We start from the raw sequence: 27,500 nt of genomic DNA, 5'->3' as shown, positions 1-27,500 counted from the left end.
TGATCTTCTGATTCTTCACTCTGTGCCAAGTCTGGTCCAGCCCAGCCCAGCCCAGCCCTGCCCAGCTCAGCCTGGTCCAGCACGGCCCAGCCCAGCTCAGCCTGGTCCAGCACGGCCCAGCCCAGCCCAGCCTAGTCCAGCACAGCACAGCCCAGCTCGGTCCAGCCATGTGCTTTCTGTCCAAACCAGCTGGTCTGATCAACTAAGAAAGGAAGTGGACTTAATTCAACATGACTCAGAGGGGAAGTTAGTCACGGGCGGACCGGGTCCCGAGTCCTGTTCCATTTCCTCCTCATCGAGAAAGGAAGAGTGAAAACAAAACTGGCTTTCTCTCTCGCCCTCCCTCCCTCTCCCTCCCTCTCCCTCCCTCTCTCTCCCTCTCTGCATTCATGTTTGTCCAGTTGTTTCTCGTTCATGGTCATTAGGGACCAAATGGACTTTCTCTGCTCCTTCATATGGAAGAGGGTGTGTGTGTGTGTGAGTGTGTGTGTGTGTGTGGGGGGGGTGTGTGTGGGTGTTTGTGAGTGTTTGTGAATGTGTCTGCACAGTGCAGTCAAAATGTGGACGTCTATCAAAGCCTACATTGGCAGCTTTCTGTTTCAGATACTGAGTCATTTGGTTTCCCCTACTATCCTCTGTATTGTGGTGTGTGATGTACAGTATAACAGCTATCACTTCCTGTGGCGTGTGTCGTGCGTGTGTGCGTTATAGGATTCAGCTGTTTCCTCCAAGTTAACAACTTTGTTCCACAATCTCTCGACAATGTGAGCTTTCACCACAGAGCTTGCGTGTTGTTTGAGGTCAAGTCATTCAGTTGTGATTCTCCACCCTCTTTCCTCACTGCCTGCTTAATACAGAAAAAAAATCAGAAATCATTTCATCACTCGAAGTGTTTGTGTCCCAAGCACTCCAGTCTGGGAAAATAGTCTATTTGTGACAGCAGCTGGTGAAACCGGGACTTGTTCACATTTTATTTCATGAGGACCATTCTTTGTGGCAAGAAAATCAAATAGAGTAATTGGACCCTTTTTGAATTGCATTTTTAGCTGTCATTATTTTTGCGGCCATAAACATTCGTATTTTTGGCCAGTGAGTGTGTGAAGCTACACAATCAAAATCACACACGCACGCACGCATGCACGCACGCACGCACACACACACACACACACACACACACACACACACACACACACACACACACACACACACACACACACTAGGGCTGCACGATTTGGGGAAAAAATCGAATTGCGATTATTTGGACAGATATCGCGATTGCGATTAATTTGCGATTTTTTTTTTTTTAAATAGCAAAAAAAAAAAAAAAAAAAAAAAAGGGAGTTTTTGTAAAGTGTGGCCATATCTCCGGCTAGGAAGGTCGTATCAACGTGCAGTTTGTTTGTACGTCTTCAGGGGACTTAGAGGCTCCCTCCTCTAGCACCCCCACAGCCCGAGCTACGAGTGAAAGAACTAAACTTACATTGGGTTGCTTTAAAGTTGGGTTGCTTTAAAATCAAGCTTCAGATTAAAACATGTGATGGAGCATTACTAACCTGACTCAGGTGGTTTGTTTCACACAACCATCTAGGAAAGCTTAATTGGAAGCTGTTTGGAAAAGGGCAGGTACTTTAAAAAAATACTTGGCAGGTGATTGGATGAATATCACCTATTTTCAGAGAGCATTACCACATGATACCATCAAACTATTAACTGCTCTAATTCTAATGCAAGGATGAGAACTTAAAAGATATGAATTGTATATATGATAACCTCATCTCATCTAGACAGGTGGCTACTTTCTAAGATGATCCAGCTATTAAAATGATCATTTGGGGATACACTGTGACTATAACTGAAAGGACCACATCTAGATGACTCGGTCAACAGTCGAACTGATGAATGATAGAATGGTGGTCTCTGACTATGGAGCACAGACACACGTCACCTTGACTTAGGAATCTGTGACATACTTCAGCCCAAGGCTAGGCTAGGCTAACCTCTGCGTCTTTAAAGCCGGCTGGTATGATCGAATGGTATGAGGTTATGCATACAGGACACATTCATGTTTGACAACAGAACAGTTAACTTCCATGTATCCATAAGCCTGCTATACTATATAAACACCAACCCGCAGGTTGCTGAGACTGTCAACTCTGTGTCTGTACTTTAACGCCGGGTTAGCATGAGTAGCTAAGCTAAGCTACCGTCTCAAAGACTACAAGTTAGCTAAGCTAAGTTTAAGGCTGGACTAACAGCACCGACATGCACTTGGCTGGTACAGTTAGTATAGTGAAATTGTACACTTACCTGTCGCAATTATAACATACTAACGTTTATCATACGTCCAGTAAGCCATGTGGTGTCTAATTGTCTCCGTTACATTAGCCCAAAGTCTCATAATAATTGGACTGACTGTCGTGACACAACCTATGCCTGCGTTCGTAAATTCGCTCTGAGAGCGCCGGGTTCAAAGTCATAAAGAGACCAAGTAATTTGATTGGACAAGAGGCATTCCATGAGTGCTGATCAAATTTCCAAAAGAGGTTTTAATCTCAATGTGACTTCCTGGTAAAATAAAGGTTTAAAAAAAAAAAAAAAAAAAAAAAAAAAATCGCAGGCAAATCGCAGGCTTTGCGATTAGCTAATCGCATCATTTCAAATCGCGATTTCGATTTAAAATCGATTAATCGTGCAGCCCTAACACACACACACACACACACACACACACACACACACACACACACACACACACACACACACACACAAACACACAGCTGTATATCTGTCCCTCCTCTCCTTCTCCCTTCCCCCTCTTTCTCGCACCCCTGCTGTGGCCTGAGTGACATCACGGCCACACACCACACCACCACCCCAAGTAAACATACCCAGCATGCTTGGCAAACAGCCCTAAAAACCTCCACTTCCTCCACCGCCACTTCTTCTTCCTCTTCCGTGTTTGTTGTTTTTGTTTCACACTCTTTCCCTCTCTCTTTCTCTCTCTTTCTCTCCATCGTGAGTATGAGTAAGTGGCTGCCGTGGCGAAGGGGTAGTCTTTTCAGACAGAGGAGGAAGCAGGAGAGTGTCCCTGTTCTGGGTAAGTAGTGGATAGTAGGGTCCAGGTTTTGGTTCCTGTTTCTAGAGATGAAAAGAGGGAGTTGGGAGCTTATAGTTTACTGTAGTTACATACACACACACACACACACACACACACACACACACACACACACACACTTAGCCCTGCTTATGCTGAAGTGAAAGTTTGTGTGGACTTGAGTAATGTTTTGATGGAGTACAGTTAACTTGCTATTCCATTCAGTGTGTGTGTGTGTGTGTGTGTGTGTGTGTGTGTGTGTGTGTGTGTGATTGTGTAAGTAAGTACTAAGTACGCATGTGTGTGTATATTTGTGTTGATATGCCCATTCAAATTCCTCTACGCCAGCAGCTCAACTGCTTGGTGAAATGCACTCAGCCAACCGTGTCAGATCTAACACTTCATCGGTTTGGTTTTGTGGTCGACGTGAGCGAGTTGTGCTGGGGTTGTCATAGGACAGGACTGGAGCTCAGACTAGAGTCATACTCTCTCAGACTAGATAGAAAAAGCACAGGCAATGTCAAGAAACTGGTGTTGATTAGTGTGATGTCTAGGCCTATATGAAATATGTTCTTTCCACTTGCCCTAAGCCCAAAACGTTCCCTACCTGTCTCGCCACAAGCTTAAGTCATATGAATCATATCTGGAATGTTTTTGAATTGCTTGCATGTTTTGATGTTTGCAATCTCTCTGCGGGCAGCTGTGTTGTCTATGTAAAGGAGTGTGTGTGTGTGTGTGTGTGTGTGTGTGTGTGTGTGTGTGTGCGTGTGTGTGTGCACGCCAGATAACTCATCCGAGTCTATATGGCTCCTTCCTAACCTTATCTGCTTCTCTTCAATCCTTTGTTGTGTCTACATAGATACACTACATACCAGGGTTGGAGGTGGATGCTGTATCTCACATTCTCTCCACCTCTCCCTCTCTCTCTCATTCTCTCCATCTCTCCCTCTCTCTTACCCTGACCACCGTGGGAGGCCTCAGCCGTCCCATTGCATGCTGGGACGGCGTTGGAACAGAGAGCGTTGTGTGTTCCTCCAGCGGAGCACGGCATGTCCCACAGTGCACTGCCCACCCCTGGACCTGCCCTGCCCTGCTCTCTCTCTCTCTCTCTCTCTCTCTCTCCCTCTCTCTCTCATTGGCAGTATCTCCCCCCCTTCCTCCTCCCTCCTCCTCTCCTCTCCTCCCTCCACCACATTCTTCTGTTCTTCTCCCTCTCCTCCGGTCAAGAAGCGACAGGAGTCAGGAAAGAGAGAGAGAGAGAGAGAGGGTCAGGAATGTGAGCTCCGTCGTGGAGTGATCATCATATTCTTCTTTTTCTTCTTCCATTCTTCTTTTTTGTCGTCTTTCTTGGTGGATCAGGAGAGATGGCGGTGCGTGGTCTCAAGCTCAGAGGTAGGACTCCACCTGGTGACTTTGAACCCAGTGACATCAGATATAGGTGACATAGAATGAGGTGCCATGGGGTGCAATGCAGGGAATCAAGGATGTACACACGGACTGTGTGTGTGTGTGTGTGTGTGTGTGTGTGTGTGTGTGTGTGTGTGTGTGTGCACGCGTGTGTGCACTTTCTGAATGGGGAGTTTCACTTTTTCAGTTTTGTGTTAGGTGTTTTTTTCTCTTCAGTTACCAAGGTAACACATCAGCACTAGTCAAATATCTGTTTTAAATACTAGCTAAAATACTAATGTGTATTTCTTGGAGGGTAGATGTTTGATCTACTGCCGTTCCAAGAAAACATGACAGTTCTTTGAAAAGACTGACTCGTGTATGCGTGCATGCGTGTCTGTGTGTGTGCGCGTGTGTGCATGCTTTTGACCTGACTTGCCAGTAACATTCATAATTCTGCTCTGTTTATATTCAGAACCCTACCCCTATCTACCACTCATTACATTAATACACACACACACACATACACACACACGTACATACACACACACACACACGCACACACCTATTCCGGAGGGAGTAACATGACAGAATGTTTTGTAGGTGCAATGTTTGTTTTGTTTTGTGTACGTATTGAGTAGAACGGGTAGAATTTTCGGTCATGTAAACGTGAGTTAGGCCAGCTTCATACAGTACATCTTCTATCTTCAGTTTTGAAAGTGAACACAAACTTTGTTTTTGAAAAGTACTAAGTGGGGATGTGAGTTAATCTTTCCGGCCACAAGGTGTGTTTTCCCTACAAATTCCCAAATACTCGCTGTGGAGTGTCAACACGGTGGTGTTGGGCAAGCTTAGGCAGGTGTCCGGTCAAGGGGGGGAGGAATGTGTGTGAAATTAAGGGAATTCTGTGCATTCCATGCGGCCCACAAAGTCAAAATATAATGCATGTCTGCCGTCAAGCTGTGAGCAGGGGTAAGGTGTGTGTGTGTGTGTGTGTGTGTGTCTCTGTGTCTGTGTCTGTGTCTGTGTCTGTGTGTGTGTGTGTGTGTGTGTGTGCGCGTGTATGTATACACACGTATGTACTTGCAGGTGCATGAAAGATTGTAAGGTGTAATTGATTGAAAAGTAAATATGTTGATATGTGGTATTTGGAACTTTTACCTGTAGTAGTAGCAGTACTGTGTGTTTACATTGGTGTGTGTGTGCATTGGTGTGTGCGTCTTTTTTTCTGCCTGTGCGTGCGTGTGTGTGCTTGTGTTTAGGCTACTTTATATAGCCTATGTACACACGGTGTCTGTAGATTCAGGCCTCGGTAAGGGTCAGTAGCAAACACTGGTGGATGGTGAAGCTAAGCTAGATGTGACAGGACAGCGGTGGATTTAGATTTAAGTGGATTTTAGGATTTATGGGTGGATTTATGTATTTAGGGGTGGATTTACTTTAGATAAATGTAGGCCTACTTGTTGTCGTAATTTGCTTTGGATATAGGCGTCTGCTAAATGTCTAAAATGTAAATATGGATGTGATGGTGAAGCTAAGCTAGCTGTCACAGGACAGGACAGGGGGGGATGGTGAAGCTAAGCTAGCTAGGACAGGACAGGGGTGGATGGTAAAGTTAAGCTAACTGTGACAGGACAGGAATCAGCTGTAAACCAGTTTTAACTGAGTCAGGTTACATTTATCTAAATGTAGCCCAACACATTTTGACATCTGTAATGTTACTTAATAATATTAATATTTTCCTGTATAATAATAATAATAATAATAATAATAATAATAATAGTGAAATAAATAAATAAAGTGTGGATGGTGAGGCTAAGATAGCTGTAACAGAGGGGCCTGGTAACAGCTGTGTTTTTGCGGCCGAACAAGGTGAAGCTCACCAGCCCGGTCTGATTTTATGAGTGTATATCTGTACATCTGTTTGAAAGCTTTTCTCTTAACAGCTTTAGACAAGGGAACTGGTTTAGTGCCCAATGACAAAATACCTGGGAAAGCACACACAGAATAGTATTAGTATAGAAGCTGAAATGTTAGTAACACAACTCTCACCGACTATCAAACACATGCTATCCAGGCAGTGTTTACTGTTTTGGGAGGCTTTTATTTTTATTTTTTTAACATCAGAGTCTTTGATTTTATAACAATAACTTACCCCCGAGGAATTAAATAGTCATAGCTACTCTTAACAGTAGTGTAGTGATGTGGCTATGCTGTAGAATGTACAGGCTAGGCTATATGTTTATATTATGGTCTGTCTCTTTATTTGTCCTACATGTAGCTCCTCACCCCCTGTGTTTATGTGTATGCTGCTGCCATGGAAACCCACATGGTTTGTTTGGTTTTTGGCCCCCAGTGTTAAAACCCTCCCTCGTCTTACTATGTGGTTTCAGACTCCCCCCACTTGTGTGGATAAAGGGGCGGGGATGCTTCCCTCTCATAGCTGAGGTTATGGGTGTTGTAGTTTCTATGACTCTGTCCTATCTGCACTGGGTCTGGGTCACCTGGGGGGTTGGACTGTTGGTGTGTGTGTGTGTGTGTGTGTGTGTGTGTGTGTGTGTGTGTGTGTGTGTGTGAGAGAGAGAGTGTGTGTGTGTAAGAGAAAGAGAGAGAGTGTGTGTGTGTGTGTGTGTGTGTACGAGAGAGTGTGTGTGTGTGTAAGAGAAAGAGAGAGAGTGTGTGTGTGTGTGTGTACAAGAGAGAGAGTGTGTGTGTGTGTAGAGAGGGTGTGTGTGTGTGTGTACAGAGAGAGAGTATGTGTGTACAAGAGAGAGAGAGAGAGAGAGAGAGAGAGAGAGAGAGAGAGAGAGAGAGTGTACAAGACGAGCCCACTTCTTGTCGGGAGGAGATCATAAAGATCAATAAGTAGGAGCGCTGCGCTGTCACTTTCCAGTCTAGTATCTTCTTTTCGACAATCGGCTCTTCTGGGCTCGTTCTCACTGCAGGCATGTGCCCAAATCGAGAATTTCCAAACCGGATTTGTGTAAACATTGATGACACAAGCCTGATTCTCATTCGAGGAATCACTTGAGGCTTGAATCCCAATCAACAGTTGCCTGAAGGAGGCTTTCCTTTTAATCGGGAATATACTAATCAACGTACGTGGAATACCCCCCTGGTAAAATGCATAGGCTTTCACAATATAAAATGAAAATAAACAAAATGAGTGCAAAAAAAGTATTAGATTTTTTTTTCTCCCGAAAAGGGAGGGGGGGGGAGTTATATTATAGAGATTAAAGTCAGAATAAAAAAAAAAAAGTCTGTTTAGTGTCAATTGGTCCTACTGGTTAAAATGTACGCTCAAGATCCAATAGCTTTTATTATAACAAGTATTCCTACTTTGAAGCGACGTTGTCGCGAACTGGGTCTTTACAGAAGGAGAAATCATTCAGATTTAAATGAGATAATAGCCTTTGTTCAGGAGGAGCTATCGGGAAGTGGCCAAATGCAAGGCTATCATTGGATGCATTGATAGCCATCGATGCAACCATTGATCCCTATTCCGTATGGCTTCAGTTTGTCATTAAAGTCCATATGCCAGAGTGCATTAGGACCTCGGGTAGAGTACTGCCGTCACCGTAGACGTTGTGCCCATCCCAGTTCCACACCTTGACGGTCAATTAATGAGATAATCTGTCGTATCACTTCTAGTTGCACCACAAATCCCCTTTGAATGAACGATAGCCTTGCATATGGCCACTTCCCGATAGACAAACAATTTCTTTATTACTAAATCCAATTCCAAAGTACAACTTGATAAGAGCATTCATGTCATACATTTTAACCAGTAGGACCAATAAACACTAAACTGACTGTTTTTCTAATAAATTCTGACTTTAATCTCAGAAATTCTGTGTTAAGTTTTTTTCTCATTAGTTTTCTCAGAAATGTTTACCTTTTTCTCAGAATATAACCCTCCCCCTTTCGGGAGAAAAAGAAAAAAAAAGTTGGTGGCCCTAATACTCTTCCGTAGAGTTCTCATTCTACTTTGATTTTCAGCAGCAGGAGTAAAACCCTGAGAGAAAATAAGAGAAGGCACCACTCCAGTAGCTCTTGGTGTTTCATCTGTCTGTCGCACTCCTCATCTCCTCTGCTCTCTCCTTCTCTCCTATCCTGGTCATAAAAAGGCTATCAGCAGCATATGACAACCAAAAATCTAACCGAATCTCTTATTTTTTATGTCCATAGCTAGCTACCAACAGATGCCAACTAACCAATCTGCTCTCTCTTTGCGCGCTCACAGAAAATGCACGCATGCCAAGTAGCGTGTCTGAAGTAGATCTGCTGTTTGAATGACAGACACACACAAAGTGTGTCCCCAGAGACGGTCCCTAAAACGTACTTGGGATCAATGATATCATATTATTTTCGAGGGCTTTAATGCATGATCGGAAGTAGAGATGAATAGATCCAGGGCTTTTTAAATTATTATTATTATTTCATAATTTTCTGGGGGAGCCCCGGAGATCGGGGCTGTTCTGAAAACATTCGGGGCTGCAGCCCCAAGGCCCGGGGCTCACAACGTCCCTGTGCAGAGGCCTGCTGGTGTGTGTGGTCTGTGTGTGTGTGTGTGTGTGGTCTGTGTATGATCCTGTGGTCATTATCTAACCAGTGAGCTGTGAGAGGAGTCCTGTGGGATGGGTCTTCCTGATGTAATCGCTACTTCCTGTTTGGCGGGCAGATAAGAAGAGGGCCTTTCCTCTCGGAATGGATTCACTCACTGTTTGGCCTGGGAAGTGTTTTGTCACTGGGTGTGTGTACGAGTGTGTGTGTGTGTGTGTGGGGGTTTGGAATATAAAGACTGATGTCTGTCATGAGGGGGTGCTGCTTTAAACACACACACGCACACGCACACACACGCACACGCACACACACACACACACACACACACACACACACACACACACACCACCTGTCTCCATTCAGCACTATGTCATTTAAGTAGGTGATTTCCTCTAGGTGAACACAACAGAATATCTGTGTCAGTAAGCTCACAAGTATGTGTGTGACTGTACTGCACAGACAAACAGTTACTGACTCACTCAATGCATTATTACCACAGAGTCAACGACAGGTTGTGGCTTGTCCAGTTAGGACCCCTCAGTGAATAGCAGGCATTCCAGTGACCAATCACCCACAGCCGACTACAGGAGTGTCTTGGAGGGACTCTGACAGGCTGTCTTTCCACACACTTTCTCCATCACTGATACACACACACACACACACACACACACACACATTCTCTCCTTTCATCCTTGCGCTGGTAAGGCATGAGGCATTCCAGGGCTGTGGAGAGTAGGAGCACAATGTGTATGAATCAGGAGCATTGTCTTCCATTGAGAGGTGTGTGTGCGCGTGCGTGCGTGCGTGAGTGTGCTCAGTGGGCCCCGCGGGCCACGCATCAGGTCAAGGCTCTAATGTAAGAAAAAATTATATTCTCTTGAAAGTATAGAATCGCAGAAAGTATTTCTTCTGTTAGGTTGAGGTTTGATGATGAGTTGATTTTTGGTTTATAGTCTCTGTCAGGACAGCCCAGGTCATCAGGCTAGCAGACCCGCTAGCATCCGTTTGATAGATGGTCCTCTGTTATTGCCTGTTGGCCTCACCTCTCTCACCTCTCCTCTTCTCTCCCTCCTTCATTCCTTCCCTTTGGCCTCTGCCCTACACCCCCTCACTTCTCTCTCCCCTTCCTCTCCTCATCTTCTTTCCTCCTCTCTCACCCACCCGTTGCCCTCCTCCCTTACTGCTATTCCCCTTCTCCCATCTCTCTATATCTTCACCCATGTCTGCCCTCAATTCTTCTCTCTGACCTTGCGTCATCTCCCTCCCTTTTCTCTATTAGTGTTGCCACGGTACCAATCGTGTATGTTGACTTTGATTCTGATACCAGCTTAAGTATCATGATTTAGGGCTGGTTTCACAGACAAGGCTTAAGCCGTAGTACTGGACTAAATCACACTTTCAATGTAAAATCTCCATTGAAGATGCCTGGCCCTTAGATTCTTAAACAATACCATGGCAACCAAAAATAACATAATAAATCCATTTTATAGCTGATATATGAATCAGTATGCTATGCTGAACAACAAATGATTGAACACAAAATAATAATAACCAATATGATACAAAATTAAGTTATATTTGCAAATCTGGCCAATAATACAGTGACATTAATATTAAATCTATCTAAAACTCAATTCGCAAGATACATGGATGGAACATCAGGCGAAGGCACATAATCACAGTTCCCCTGGAGATGAGGAGACACTCAACGAGGACATGCTGAACTCAATTTCCATCTCTGAACGTGTTATGTTATCGAATCATGAACCTACGCATATCCTCAGCTCTCAAACCTATTCCCCGACCTGTCGTGATTTTAAGTCGTTGAAGAGGTGGGATGGTTATCGGGAAAGATGTCTTGCGTCTTGCCTCCCTTTGACTGCACAGCATTGTGACATCTTTTACAAGCTTTGTGGCTCGCAGTCGTCATCATTGGCTCTATAAACAAAGTGACGACAGATTTCACTTCTGGCAACCTTTTTATCAAGAAGCTGAGGACGGCGAGTATCGAAACTTGCGGCTTCCATCCTTTTCTTCTTGTTCTTGTTCTTGTTCCTCTTGTTCTTGTTCTTCTCTCTTCCTTGTCAATGCGTGTGCAATTGTTTAGCATTGTTTTTCCCAGCCACACACACCCGCTATGCTTCCAGATCACACTGCCCCCCTCCTCCTGTGAGCATATAGACAAATGACACTTAATATATTAATAATAATATTCCGCACAGCTCAAAGTAAATGCTGCGTCAGGCATTTATGGTAAAATGTCTTAGTATAGAACCATTTTCAATTAAGCAATATCACACGAGAGGGAGTGCTGTTATACTGAATATCAGCACGGCTGAGATTCGGTCGTAGGTACGAGGCCGAAGGCTGTATAACAGCATGACCTCGAGTGTGATATCGCTTTTATACAACAGTTCTACAGTGCAATTTATTAGTTAACAGTAATAAGTGACAACAGATTATGATTTGTTTGTTTATTTAATCATTTATTTTGGCTCCGTCAACCAAAAATAGTTCCGCAACTGCACTGTTGCCTAGTAACCTGAACACAAACATCTGCAGGCTATCTACTTTGTATTAACGGTAATTTCGGAGTGATACATATAGTTAAAAGTCCCAGTGCTGTTATACTGTATATCAGCACTCATGGAATGCCTCTTGTCCAATCAAATTACTTGGTCGGAACTAACTGTTGTATAAAACAGGGTATCATGATAGAACCAGTATATCATGCAACACTACTCTCTATCCTCAACTTTCTCCCCCACGCTTATCCTCTGCCCCGTCTCCTCTGCCCCCCATCCCCCACCACCCCCCATCTCCTCTGCCCCATCTCCTCTGCGCCCCCCCCTGCCATCTCCTCTCCTCCATTTCCTCTGCTGGAACTCTTCATGTCACCCCTTCTCTCTTCTTCTCTCTAACCATAATTATTTCCCTTCCCCTCCCCTCCCCTAGCCTCTGTCCTCTCTTACCCCTGTCACTAGGGATGCTCCGATCTGGATTTTTGGGGCCGATACCGATCACCGATTTGTTTCCTCAAGATCAACCGATACCGATACCGATTTTTTTTTAAATACATAACTGACTGGATAGCCTAAATATTTTTTGCTTTTTAGACAAAAGTTTTGATCCATTAGGCACCAAGCAAACGCAGACCCATTTTTATGGCATAGTAAAGGTCTGGCCTATCACCCAGTTAGGGCCTGAAGCCCAAGTCAGTCGATATGGCTGTATAAAATACATCATAAACGTGGCCTTCATGGTTTACATACTGTTACGTCCTCCTATGTTTTCTGTTCAGTTATCTGTCTTCCCCAGGAAAAAAAAAAAAAAAAAAATGGTTTTTGCGATCGGCCATTTTTGCCGATCACCGATCGAGTCATTTGGAGTGAAATCGGCCGATTTAAATCGGTGGCCGATGAATCGGAGCATCCCTACCTGTCACCTCCCCTGTTACCTTCCCCGGGGGACATTCCTGTCTTTATACCCCTGCTCTCTGAGCCAGTGACACACACGCACACTGACACACACTCACACTGACACACACTCACACTGACACACACACTCCCTCAACAAAGGAGCCAACAACCCTTGCAGCTGGTGAACATAACCTTTGAACTTGTGTGTGATTATGCATTGTTTTTACAACGACCACAGTGGTTATTTCACACTCCTCTGGGCTACATGCATGTGCATTGTGACACATACACACACATACTCACTCATTCACAGCTCACTGAACCATTCCCTGATTCACTATGTTGCAGAGAGAAATATAATGTATAGATTTGACACGTCTCCCTCGACCTGCTCTGTAGTACAGTACATTTCTACAGTCAAGTCCCACTTTCCTGAACAGGACCCACATAGATACGTGTGTGCAGTCCTGTGTGATTGACATCTCAGGGATACCTGAGAAAGAGTGTGGGCCGCATTGGGCCGGATTGCACCGGATGGGGGCCACCTTATCCAGCATTACAGGAGCCAGTCATAAAACATGCACATCAAAGCGCCTGACCTACTGCCTCACACACAATGAGGCCTTATTAGAAGACTGTGTCGGCAAGTAACAAAAAGAAGTGAGGATGGAAGAAAAGAAAGAAGAGAATGTGAAATATTTGTGTTTGATGTTTTTGAGAGACTGAGAAGCGTGTGTGTGTGCGTGTGTGTGTGTGTGTGTGTGTGTGTGTGTGCGCGTGTGTGTGTGTGTGTGTGGAGGGTTGTCATGGTGTTTCTGACTTTTCTGTTTGACCTTTCGGGTCATTTTGTTCTCTCTTTTAGTACTGTCATTATGTGTCCATTATGTGTCCACTCCACCTCCGCAGGTACTGCTGCAAATTGCAATTTTATCAGAATCAGGCTTTTAGTCAGGAGCACAGGAACGAGAGAGGGCGCTGGCGTGATTTTCACCGCTTCTCAGCCCAAGTCTTTTTCGTAGTTCTGCTACTATCTACCCGTATGATGATTGTACATTTGTGCTTTTATGTACTCATCCTGTACGCTGTTCCGCTGCTAGCCAGCCGCAGCTTAGCTGTCAAAGTTTTCAAAGTTTTTCAACAACAAGCTGTCAACCTAGCGTCAGCTAGCATCACCATTGACCCGCCGGCGGTGGATGAAAACACTGACCTACAAGCCAGGACCACGCTACCAGGACTAACGTTTTACGGATCTATCCACCTCGGTCCTGTCATCATGTCCTGGTGCACCACTGTCCTGAACCAAAGCCTGGCGTCTCCCAGCCCAGGAGCGGTGTTGGTAACTAGCCTAGCTAGCCTAACGTTAGCTAGCAGCCGGCTCTCCTCCCCTCCGATGGCGCTGCTGGAATGTTCCTTTCGGGAACTCATCCGCCTCTCCTGCTGCACACCTCCCGACTGTCTCGATGTCATTGCCTCTTGAACTCTCACGCATATGTGCATCATTCCTCCCGGAGAAAGTTTATTTACTCGGACACTGCTATTCCAACTATACTGTCTGATAGGCGAGTGGGCGCTCGTAAACAACGACGTCATCACAACACACCCCACGTGCGCTCTGGCAATCTGAGGTCCCTGGTCTGTGTTGACAGTCCTCAAGCCCCGCCCCCTCCAGTATCTCAAAACAGCTCTGCAGACTTTATGCTGGTCAACACTCGCGCCCTTAATAAGAAAACACATCTTATACATGATGAAATCACTTCAAGAACTGCATTTTTGTTGTCTTGGCAGAAACCACAGGAGTTTTTGCTGCTCAACCAGGCTACACCTCCAGGCTATGTTTACTTCCAGAAGCCCCGCCCCAAGCCCGCCGCCCCAACCGGACCACCCGCTCCAAGTGCTCTGACAGCCCCAAGAGCTCTGGTGGTGGGCTGGCGGTCATCTACCATGCGGTCCTCCCGGTTAAAGAGCTGCCAGTTCCCAACACCTGTCTCATTTGAATGTACAGCATTCACACTGACTGGGCCTGCTCCGCTCCAGGTAGTTCTCATCTACCGACTACCGCCCGCCTGATACCTCTGCCTCTGACTTCCCGTCTGAGCTGTCTGACCTCCTTTCCTCTGTCTGCTTCATGTCATCATCTACGCTCCTGATTGGCGTAGTTTGGACACACCTTCTCATTCAATGCGTTTCCTTTATTTTCATGACTATTTGGTACATTGTAGATTCTCACTGAAGACATCAAAACTATGAATGAACACATAGGAATTATGTATTTAACAATAAAGTGTGAAATAACTCTAAATATGTCTTAGATTTTAGATTCCTCAAAGTAGCCACCCTTTGCTTTTTTGTTGTTAATAAAATATATAATAATAATATTAAATATAATATGTGTTAATAATAATATGTTATATACATAATTATTATTATATATTTTATTAACAACAACAATTGTTTATTTTATTAACAACAAAAAAGCAAAGGGTGGCTACTTTGAGGAATCTAAAATGTAAGACATATTTAGAGTTATTTCACACTTTTTTGTTAAGTACATCATTCCACATGTGTTCATTCATAGTTTTGATGCCTTCAGTGAGAATCTACAATGTAAATACTAGTCATGAAAATAAAGGAAACACATTGAATGAGAAGGTGTGTCCAAACTTTTGGCCTGTACTGTACATACAACATACAACATACATGTGGACTCCAGTAGCAATATGCTATCTATATGCTCCCACTCGGTCAGATCATCCGCCGCCATGGACTCAACTTTCACTGTTACGCTGATGATACTCAGCTGTATCTCAACACCTCACCATCCACACCGCTCCCCCTTCAGGCACTCATCAACTGCCTTAAAGAAATAAAAAACTGGATGACTGCTAACCTACTCAAACTCAACGGCAAGAAAACAGAGCTCATGGTTGTGGCACCCCCGGCACTGCTCGAGAAGGTTGGAGATCTCGTCCTCCATGTGGATGGCTGCTCCATCTCCCCATCACCTGAAGTCCGCAACCTGGGTGTCATTCTGGATTCCACTCTCTCATTCCAATCACAAATCCATCACTAAATCCGCCTTCTTCCACCTCAAGAACATCTCCAGACTCCGGCCATCTCTGTCAGACTGGGTCACAGCGACAGTCATCCATGCCTTCATTTTCTCCCGCATGGACTATTGTACTGGAGTCCTGTCCGGGTTACGAGACACTGCCCTGAACAGGCTCCAGTATGTGCATAACTCTGCTGCCAGGCTTCTCACCCCCATCTTCGCCCGTCTGCACTGGCTCCCGGTCAAACACCGCATCACATTCAAACTCCTCCTGCTCACCTACAAATCCCTCCATCGCCTGGCCCCCCAGTACCTCTCCGATCTCCACCACTACACCCCATCCAGAACTCTGAGGTCCTCTAACATGGGCCTCCTCATCCAACCCAGCGCCAAACTCCGGACCTTTGGGTACAGAGCTTTCAGTGTGGCAGCCCCCACCCTTTGGAACTCTCTACCCAAGGATATCCGCGACTCTCCAACCCTGGACATTCAAAACTGCACTTAAAACCCACCTTTTCATGTAGCTGTTTCACTGTTTCTTGTTTTGTGTGTTTGTCTCTCTGGCTCTGTTCTTTTTGTCCCATTCCCTTGTAAAGCGACCTTGGGTCTGTGAAAGGCACTATATATATTTTTTTATTATGATTAATTATTAGTCAAGACATTCAATTCAGAATTACAGTTGGCAGTTACATAACGTGATGTCAGTGGGTCTGTTCAGTTGAGGGGAGGGAGGGCTGAAATTGATATTGATTTCAACCTCTTTACCGATGTTTTTTGACCTTCTTCTGAAGTGTTTTTCTGGCCTCGTGAAAGTAGTCCATACTGATGTTTTGTTCAGTGAACGAAGTACTAAGAAGAATCTTATTTTTTTATCCTACAGATGAGCATGATGCAGTGCAGAAGAAAACCTTCACCAAATGGATCAATGCACAGTTCTCCAAGGTAATGACACGAGCAGCTTTGATTCATGATTATGTCACAACCCTACAGGTTCTGCATGTATTGTACATTTGTAAATACTTAGAAACGGCTCGTTAACATACAGGGCCGAGGCCAGATACAAAAGTATAGGTAAGCTCAGTTGGCAGTTTGATGGTAAGGTGCTAGAGGGGAGAGGCATACCTTAGGTCCTGGCGTGGTTCTCTCCTGGTTCAGGGATAGTCCAAGCGAGGTTGATGGGGTATGGGATCCCATTTGTTTAGTTTCAACACGGACTTGATAGTCTACAACAACAACACACATTAGGATAGACAAACCGGACAAGACGAGGCAGGGGGTAGGTCACAGTTCCAATTGAACCATGTTAACTAAGGAAAGGGATTGCAGGGATCTAGTAGCCTATAGACTTCTCTCCGTCTGTCCCGAAAACAGCGTCCCACATAAATGGCATCTCCTCATTCTCCCCTCACAGGTGGGTAATCAGCTCTTTTCATGATACCCGCCAACAGGCAAGCCACTCCCCCAATTACCCTGGGTAGCCAATCTCCATAACCCACTGAGCTTACATTAACAAGATAGAGTTGGGCCATGACAGTTGTTGAAATAGTTCTACTGTACAACACTGAGGCTATTGAATGAAATGGAACAGCTAGACATGCTTTAGTGGAATACATGTAAACAGGATGTTATTTTGTGCCATATACCGTATTTTATTTTGACTATTTCTATCTAATTGCCTTCCCCAGAGACCTTGTACTGCCCTTGACCTTCTCTTCCAAAGGCTTAGCTAAGAATAGCTAACATGTTTAGCAGATTTCTACAGGGTCATTAGTCTGACTAACTCCCTAAATACTGTTTATCAGGCAAAAAAAAAAATGCTAAAAAGCTAACACCATTCTGCTAATGAGTGCTTGATAGATGAATCCCTGAATCCCTCTGTTTATGAGAAAGATGCTAACTCTCATCTGATAATCCGTCGCTCCAACAGGTCATTTATCAGAAATATGTTACACTTGTTAAACTATTTCACTAATGGGTCTTAGCTGGATAAATACACATGGGTGGCCTCAGTCTGGGCAACTCACTCCCTTTGCCTTTCTTCCCCCTCTCTCCCCCTATCGACCCTTGTCTCTCTGTTTCCATCTCTCTCTCATTCTCACCTCTCTTTCAACTGTCCTTCCCTGTTTGCTCACTATTTGTGAGTTATATTAGTTATTTTGTGGTTATTAGAACAAGGCCGCAGACTTTTTTTTCCCCATCTTAACCCATTCCACCAATGTCACTAGAAATTAATTCGTTGACATGGTGCATTTCTTATGTTATATTTTAATATATTCAGTTATGACTTTTATATAAAGACGTATAACATGCAGAGAGAGTGGATTAGTGGATTACTTTAGACAAATGTACTTTGTTGTTGTTGTGAGTCGCTTTGGATAAAGGTGTCTGCTAAATGTCAAATATGTAAATGTAAAAATGCTTAGCATTTGAGATTGGGGTGACAGCAACATGGGACCTCTCAGAATGAAATACAGTTGTGTATCGATATTATGGCCAGGATTACATAGAACTAGACCCAGCTTATGGAGATATAATCAAGATTTTGAAAGAGACTCATTTTGTTTTGTGTCCATCAGACTGGGAAGACACCCATCAAAGAGATGTTCTCAGACCTGCAGGACGGCAAGAAGCTGCTGGAGCTGCTGGAGGGACTTACAGGAAGTGTCCTGGTAAGAGTGTGTGTGTGTGTGTGTGTCGTGTGTCGTGTGTGTGTCTTGTATGTGTTGTGTGTGGATGTGTCGTGTGTGTGTGTGTGTGTGTGTGTGTGTGTTTGTGTGTTGTGTGTCGTGTATGATGGTGGAACACACACAAGTCAAGTGTGTTGTCCTGAGCAGGTCTGGGTGCAGTAGAGCACATGTGACACCTGCTGTGTGTGGGAGTAGGAGCGAGAACGAGAGTGACACACACACACACACACACACACATACACACACACACACACGCTCTCTCCGCTACTATGATACTAATGCTATAATTGGGTGCTAATGCCTTGTTAAGGTATGTAAAGACTAGGAAGGATTTTGAAATTGGCACCAGTTCAACTCCCCATTCTTTCCCTTATCTACCCAACGGAGGTTTCATGATACATAAGTGTGTTAGAGTACGTTTAAAAATAAACATACTCTGTATCAACTGGACTGGAGCATGTCCTCGTGAAACATTATGTCCTTTTTAAAAAAATATTATTTTTGTGTGTCCTTGGGTCCGGAATTTATTGTTCTCTGTGTTCTTGTTTCTCTCAGACCAAAGAGCGAGGTTCTACTCGAGTGCACTCTCTCAACAATGTCAACAAAGTCCTCCAGGTCCTACATCAAAACAATGTGAGTACATGGAGGCTTAATGGTGTTCCTCTTTTTTTCTCTCTTCTTTTATTCCCTAGTCTCTCTCTCTCTCTCTCTCTCTCTCTCAATCCCCCTCTCTCTCCCTCCTTTTTTCCTTCCCAGTCTTCTATTGTACAATGGCCTGTGTTCATGGCTTGAACTTGGGACCCCCCCTCCCCCCACACACACGCGCACACACACCCACACACACCAACTCCCCTCACCACCCCACCCCACTTTAATGGCAGGGTGTGTGTGAGAGTAACCGGTGTCCCTTGGACACTCAACGCTCCACAGGCTCTCCACACTCAGCTCTCTTCTTAAGGGATTCTGGGAAGCAGGTGTGTGGGAGGCTAACCGTAATAGGTTGGGGTCAACAGCCTCTCTCAAATCATCCACCCAGAGAGGAGTGCGTTTGTGCATGCGTGCGTATATCTTCCAATCTCAACCCCTAGGTAGTGGTTCTGTCTTGATGCTGCAAGGTTTGCAGGTGTGCATGACGGTGGGCAGGATAGGGTTCATTGGAGCAGGGGTCAAGGGTGAACATGATAGCTAAACTGAGGGAGGTCACTCATTGACTTCTTAACCCCGAAATCAGGACAGTGTCCCATTTTCTTTCCTCAGTATGTATTTACATAATCACTGCATGCATGGCTTCCCCCCTCTCACGTGATACACGCCTATGATACACAGTATTTGGATATCGTTAGACACTTTTAATCCACTTGGGGTTCACCCTAACACTGCACAGTGGTGAAGACAGATAGCTGTGGCCTAACTGAGGCAAACATCACATGGAAATTGTTTGGCATTATTGCAAGTAGGGAAATCCTAAAAGAGCCTCAAGGGTTAAGGAAGGGTGTTATTAGGATTATGAAGAGAGACAAATATGAATTCAAGATTATAATGACTTTCTGGTTCAGGTGTCCTGGCCTGGTCGATAAGTGGTTTTGTTAAAATGTTCCTCTTTGTTCATCTCTCTCTCTCTCTTTGTCTATCTCTCTTTGTCTCTCCCTCTCTCTCTCTCTATCTCACCCTCTCTCTCTCGCCTTCTCTCTTGCCCACTCTCTCTCTCTTTGTCTCTCTCTGTTTCTCCCTCTCTTGCCCTCTCTCCCTCTCTCTCTCTCTCTCACCCTCTCCCTCCCTCTCTCTCTCTCGCCCTCTCTCTCAGGTGGACCTGGTAAACATAGGTGGGACTGACATTGTCGATGGGAACCATAAACTGACACTGGGTCTCATCTGGAGTATTATCCTTCATTGGCAGGTGAGCAAACACATGCACACACACACACACACACACACACACACACACACACACACACACACACACACACACACACACACACACACTGTAGTCCATTAATTGTAACACACACAGACACATACACACAGATGTGTTTGTGTTGAGTGCACGGTCCACTGGTGCATTTGGTAAAGAAGGATCAACCCAGCGCTGTTGAATAGGTGTTGATGTGTATGTGTTCTTTAAACATGGTGTCACGGTGTCTAAAAGAACAGAACAGACCAGCTGAAAGACTGGAATAAGAGTGAACATTGTGGTGGATTAGTTAGTTTATCATACCACTAATGACAGGGTGTCGCTGCTCTTTTCTTTTCAACCGTAAAGGGTGGGATCTTACTCCTAAACCTGTCATTGTGTCGTCTGTGACAGGAGTTTTTGTGACTCTTAAATCCTGTCTGTGTGCATGTGTGCGTGCGTGTGTGCGTGTGCGCGCGTGCGTGCGTACGTGCGTATGCTTATGTGTGTGTGTTTACTTGCTGACCTGATGGTGTGTGTCCCCAGGTGAAGGACATCATGAAGGACATCATGTCTAACCTGCAGCAGACCAACAGTGAGAAGATCCTGCTGAGCTGGGTGCGCCAGTGCACTCGCTCCCACCCCGACGTCAACGTGCTCAACTTCACCACCAGCTGGGCAGACGGACTGGCGTTCAACGCCATCCTGCACCGCTTCAGGTCAGGGGGAGGTGAAGGGCCATGGTGTGTGTGTGGGGTGGGGGGGGGGTGTGGTGGTCATCTGTGGGCTATGGAAAGTATCCCCAACAAAGGTAGACTAAGTTACTGGGCATACATGAATATATTCTGAATAGTCAATATACTTCTTATTTGTTATTTCATAAAATGAGTTGGGCAGCATTATTTTGTACACTACACTAAAGTGTAAGAAAGTGATCCTAAACGGTTGATACACCGTTCACTTGCACAAGAAAACCCTCCTGCACTCTCCTCCCCTCATTGCATTAGCCATCTCCTCAGTGACCAGGGCGTGTGCTTACCTCAGCACTTCTATGTACTTTAGATAAGTCTAATTTCACCTTAGTTGAGTTGAGTAAGGAGGTCTAAATGTCAAACGCCAGTCCATGGGGCCCAGTCCAGCCAGCCCTTTGGCCCCTTGGTTGTGTTTGCTCTGAGGGGCCTGTGTGTGTGTGTGTGTGTGTGTGTGTGTGTGTGTGTGTGTGTGCCCCTGGGCCGTGTCACTTGGGAAAGGGCACGGCAGCCATTGACGGGGTCACTGCCTGCTAGGCGTGTGTGTACACAGCCCGACTCGCCCTGTTTACCCCCGTCATGTCACAGATTGGATGTGTGTGTGTGTCTGCGCGTGTGTTTTCGAGGGAGATGAGGAGTTAGGAAAAAAGGGAAACACCCATTCCCCCTACTCTCTCCACACACACACACTCACACACACACACCCACCCACACACACACACACACACACACACACACACACACACACACACACACACACACACACACACACACACACACACTCACACACACACACCCACCCACACACACACACACACACACACACACACACACACACACACACACACACACACACACACAGACACACAGGCCCAGAGGCAGTGAAAAGAGGCCAGTGTTGATTTAGATTCAGGGAAGGGTTTAGGTGGATCAGTGAGCACACACATTCCACACCCCACATCTCTGCTCTCTGACTCAACACAAGGCCCCCTACCCCAATGGAAGACACACTGATTCAGGCTAACATGGACTCATGTAAGTTCATCTCCTAAGCAATTACTGTTACTATTACCCTGCTCTTTCAGGTAACGATTCGGTTTGGATAACACAAGATATCAATGACAATCTCTCTCTCTCTCTTTCTCTCTCTTTCTCTCTCTTTCTCTCTCTCTCTTTCTCTCTCTCTCTCTCTCTCTCTCTGACTATATTGCTAGAATGCACGTGTCGTTGACGTGTTGATGTTGTCTCTGCAGGCCCAGTGTGTTCAGGTGGGAGAGGGTGCTGAGCCTCAGTCCAGTAGAGAGACTGGACCATGCCTTCACTGTAGCCAAAGACCAGCTGGCCATCGAGAGACTACTAGACCCTGAAGGTAACAATACATTACCAGCCGACAACAACGACAAGCAGCCAACCAACAGAAACACCAACACCACAGAGACTGATACTGAACACTTGGGGCTGGTTTCACAGACAGGGCTTAAGCCTAGTCCTGGACTAAATCACACTTTCAATGTAAAACGTGTCTCAATCTCCATTGAATATGTTTTTTAGTCTAGGATTAGTCTTAAACCTTGTCTGTGAAACCGGCGCTAAAGATATTAAATATGAGCTTGATGATTTGATATGTATAGCTGGTACTATGCTATAACCACTCCCACTGGTTGAAACACATTGAAATTGTAGAAATTGTGTAGACCATAACCAATGGATCTATAATCCTAATATAGGTAAATTTTTGTTTGGTGTGACATACTTCATGACACACTGAGCCATACACAAAATAGCGCTGTGTTCTTCTTGGCAAGTGATCTGTTAGAAACTGTTTTTCGTGCTGTACTCTTGAACTGCTCTCAGATCAACTGTTGTCCATGTCATGTGCTGCGTTCTAAGTCTCTGTCGTTCTCGTGCGCTGGTACAGAAACACACACACACACACACACACACACACACACACACACACACACATAGGCGAAGGAGTGCACACTTCTCTCAAGGACGCAGGTAGACTTTGTTGTGTCTGTGGCTCAAACAGACCTGAACCATGTCAAAGCAGGACCTGATCAGTCCAGCATGCCTTGACCTGCCTGACCCCCCTTATTCTCTCTCTCTCTCTCTCTCTCTCTCTCTCTCTCTCTCTCTCTCTCTCTCTCTCTCTCTCCTGTTCTTATCTCTCTCCCTCTGTTTATCTCTCTCTCTCCCTCTGGTCTGATATCACGCTCTCTCTCTTGTTTTTCTTTTCCCTTTCACTCTTCTTCGGTCGCTTGCCCTCTTCCCCTCTCTCCCCTCATCACTTGACTGTTCTTTGCCCTTTTATTTCCCCCCCCCCCCCCCCCCCCCCTCTCTCTCTCTCAGACATAGCGGTCCAGTTGCCAGATAAGAAGTCCATCATCATGTATGTGATGTCCCTGTTCGCTGTCCTTCCCAAAGACGTCACCATGGAGGCCATCAGGGAGGTGGAGACTCTGCCCCGCCGATACAAGATGGCTGACGAGAGCCCCGCCCTCACTGCACAGGTAGGAGGAGGTTAGCGCTAAGATGCTAATGCTAATGCCCCAGTTCTGCTAATAGCTGTCAGGGGTGTAACACACTGTAGTGTTACACCAATGCCAAGGGGAGGCTAGGACTTGAGACTAGGCCTTACCAACAGGTAGCCAGAGGATAATGCTAAGATGCTAATGCTAACTCACATTTCTGCATATAGCCTGCTATAACATACCGATAGATAGATAGATAGATAGGTACTTTATTGATCCCTGAGGAGAAATGCAGGCGTTACAGCACGCATGTCATGGCCAGACACGGCCCTCAACGACTTTTGTCCCGACCCGCCAATAAATTCTAACAAATATTTTAATGTGGCCCATGCAGTTTAAATTTACATCCATGACAATACAACATTCTATACAACTATTTATCCAAAGAATATGTACTTTTCCTTCGCTGAGATACAGCTACGCATATAAAATATTGAAATATTTGTCCACTCTCATGCTTTTATCAGAGAATTAATAAAGGCTAAATGGACTACCTAGGCCACCATATAAAGAACGTAAATGAATCTACCTTTCCAAAAGTAGCTAGCATAAACAATGGCCAAAAAAGAAAAGTGGACAATGAATATCGACAATTTCAAGAAAGATGGGAAACAGAATAAAACAGAGGAAAACGGGAAACAGAGGCCAATGTGTCTCGTTTGTCAAGAGTCATTGGCAATTTTCAAAGAGTATAACCTTTGGAGGCATTTCAAAACGAAGCATGAGCATTATGCAAATATGGACATGGACCGTTTCGTTGATGTACCACTCCACTTGTGTGAAAATGTCCTGTCCAGTCATTGTCCTGTGACAACTTTTATATCCAAAAGTTCCTTGGTGACGGAAAACTGAGCATCCACCCCCCGGATGAATATGGAAAGGTGGGCAGTGTCCGTCCTGTTCGCGTCCTAACGATTCCCACCGTAGTTGGGTCAGACCACGCCCACACCACGCCCACACCACGCCCACGCCACGCCAACTTCTGGAATATGTAGGGGTGTTCTCTGTAACTTGTTCTTCACGTAACACGGGGTGCACGATTAGATATAGGTTACCCATCTATGTATGCAACTCGGCGGCGCTGAGTGTGCCGCGGGCCAACGGTCAATGTTCGCCGCGGGCACGGCCGTGGCTCTCATTGCCCTGTGGGCCCTGGAACGCGCGCCTATTCTTAGTGTCAGTGATTGTGTTTGTGTTTGAGAAAAAAAACAAAAAAAACACCCCTACATATTCAAGAAGTTGGCGTGGTCTGACCCAACTACGGTGGGAATAGTTAGGACGCGTCCTGTTCGTACTCTCATCTGCAGCCAACGAATACGAAACAAATTCCTTGGCTTTAGTTTTCAGCTGGATCTGTTAGTCAGAGGCCAGCTCATTCAACCAGCTAACCACGGTATTTCGAGGCCATGCTGATATTTCAAAATGCCTGCTTCTTGTCGTGGTATACAACACCACATACCTTTTCAATGCAATTTTGAATAACCTCTCCCTCTGTGAACTTCTTACATGCTGTTGCTATGTCCTCCACTATTAAAGCTTGCATTCATAGCTCCCTCACACGCAGTGGAGGCTGGTGACTTCCAGAATTGAGGAGGCCAATTTTTTTCCACTTGCTCGCTACACTCACGATGGAATGTTCCCTGTTCTTCTTATCTGTCTTTGTGCTGGCCAAAGGCATACTATTTGGAGTGTAAGCTACAATCAGAAAGTTCTGATTGATGGAATTCATTGTGCAGAGCTTAGCCTATGTGCCTGCCTGAAGAAATGACATTGCTATAAGTCTATGAGCCTGCCTGATAATTAAGTTGAGAAATGACATTTGGATGTAATATAAATGCCCAGTGAACATGTGTAAAAGGCAGGAATTTGATAATTATGTGGTTAAAAAACAATTTTGTTTAGCCTACATTTTTCATTCTTCTTCTTCTACAGCTTCAACATGTAATCATCAATTTAATCAAGTTTAGCATATAAAAAAGTAACAGTTTCTTTATCAAATGTAGTTTGGTCAGGTCTGCGACCTGTTTGGTTAGAGTTAGTGTATTTCTTCACAGAGCAACAAAGAATGTAAAAAAATGCAGTAATTTGATATGGAAGAATATTAAATTGACTTGTAATAAAACGAAATCGACTACATTAAAAATAAAACTGTTAAATAAATCCTAAATGTTGTCTACCTATTCGATGTATAAATCGCGCCAGAATCTCGCCGACTTCCGAGGTCATTTTAAGCAAAATTAGCTATTATTTTCAGGGATAATAGCCATGGGTGTTCTAGACGTGTCCTGCAAAGGACAAGTTGATAGGACACTCGTAGCCACTATGGCGAGTGTTTCTTTGACTGAAGTGACTGGCGAATTCTCAAAATGGCTTCATGTGATTGGACGAACAAAATGTCAATCTTTCAGCCCTGGATTCAATGCATGGTGAGGCCAGGCCTCCCTTGCCCACCCATTTTCAGGGATTTGGCCAATCACATATTGCCATGAAAAAATTTGGATTACATTGACTTCTATGAGAAACCACTTTCCTGGGGAGGCCTGGCCTCCCTCAATACAAATGGATAGGGATTCTGGCCTGTAGGCGCTTTACAATTGCAATATTGGGTTTTAGCCATGGAAAAATTCAGATTTATGAACAAAACGGAAATAATATTAATATTAAAAAATGTAAAATATGTTTTTTGTTAAATAAATAAATAAATAAATAAAATAAATATAATTATTGCTTTTTTAAATCTCTCTCTCTTCTCTCAAATTATTGGGGAGGCCAGCCCTCCTCCACCTCTATGGAGGAGCCTCCACTGCTCACACGGTCTGTTTAAGCGAGTAAACATGTTTTTGTCAAAAAAGTCAACAAAAAAACTGATGCAAATGCAATTGTGCAGTTAGCATTTTGTACAAAAACAATATATTTAATACAGTTACTAGCCTGCTTATATTTCTTCTCAATCATTGTACTAAATGTCTGGCCCCAGATTTTATTCACAAACCTCAGCTTGGCCCTCAGTAAGTTGGAATTTGACACCCCTGCGTTACAGCATCTCAGACCACAAAACAGCAACAAGAAAATTGACAATTGAATAATAGGCGAGAATAAAAATATAAAGAATTCTAAAATAACTATAGACCAAGCGAGTGTTAGAGAGCTGAAACAATTCCCTATTCTACAGTACATGCCAGACATTCATAAAAGTTCTTAACAACACATCCGTGAAGGTTCCCCCTATGAGCAGGCTCCAGTGGTCTGTCTGTCTGTCTGTCTGTCTGTCTATCTATCTGTATCTGGGGAGAATGAGTCACTCCTATACTGTTGCTTCTTAAAAAATAACTGCCTTGCTCCACACTTCCAGTTCTGTTAATGAAAAGCACCGCTGGAGCAGAAGTGGAATGGCTATGACTCATCTGACGCACGCACACGCACGCACACACACACACACACACACACACACACACACACACACACACACACACACACACACACACACACACACACACACACTCACACACACACACACGCGCACACGCGCACACACACACACACACACACACACACACACACACACACACACACATACACATGTCTTCCGCTGTAGAATGAAGACCCATCTCCTCCTAAGGCTACACCTTAACTGTCCCTCCTGAAACCTCTACATCCCTCTGTACTGTTTCCCCAGTGTCAAAAAAAAGAAAAGAAAACAATTCTTCCTTCTTCTAGCACGACGACTGCCAATGGCCCCTGGCCTGAGCACAGAGACTGCTATGACTAGCGGATAGATGACTCACTTTCTTAGTCAAATGTATTTGTTGTAAGTCGCTTTGGATAAAGGGTCTGCTAAATGCCAAAAATGTCCCTGCCTCTGACAGGGCAAGTTCAAGTACATTTTCAATCTTTTATATGCGTAGCTGTATCTCAGTGAAGGAAAAGTACATATTCTTTGGATAAATAGTGACGCCCGTCTCTACTTCTAATGTTCATCATTATCTGCCTGGGGATCATTGTAAGAGTGTTGTTGGGTTTATCTTTCCCAGGTGGAAACAGTGTGTCCCTAAACAACCTCAGAGTTTTTATAGCTCCTGGGCACAAACTTCCCATACTTGGAGAGAGTGCTGGAAAAGCCTATTTTAATGG

General features: G+C 44.7%; 1 protein-coding gene across 1 annotated transcript in view; it reads left to right on the top strand.

Annotated features, from left to right (window-relative positions):
- Nucleotides 1-27,500, top strand: part of LOC308152044 (utrophin-like) — a gene marked incomplete at its 3' end in the record, with an annotated part of 79,451 nt that overhangs the window by 11,772 nt on the left and 40,179 nt on the right. The window contains exons 2-8 of the mRNA XM_080524951.1: nucleotides 16,389-16,450; nucleotides 18,085-18,177; nucleotides 18,751-18,828; nucleotides 20,000-20,092; nucleotides 20,633-20,805; nucleotides 22,089-22,204; nucleotides 23,188-23,348. Of these exons, the coding sequence (XP_080381077.1) occupies nucleotides 16,389-16,450; nucleotides 18,085-18,177; nucleotides 18,751-18,828; nucleotides 20,000-20,092; nucleotides 20,633-20,805; nucleotides 22,089-22,204; nucleotides 23,188-23,348 (776 nt within the window). The remainder of the gene's footprint in view (nucleotides 1-16,388; nucleotides 16,451-18,084; nucleotides 18,178-18,750; nucleotides 18,829-19,999; nucleotides 20,093-20,632; nucleotides 20,806-22,088; nucleotides 22,205-23,187; nucleotides 23,349-27,500) is intronic.

The sequence above is a fragment of the Nansenia antarctica genome (assembly GCF_963989245.1).
Source record: "Nansenia antarctica genome assembly, chromosome: 1".
Lineage (NCBI taxonomy): Eukaryota > Metazoa > Chordata > Actinopteri > Argentiniformes > Microstomatidae > Nansenia > Nansenia antarctica.
This window is presented reverse-complemented; position numbering and strand designations above follow the sequence as displayed.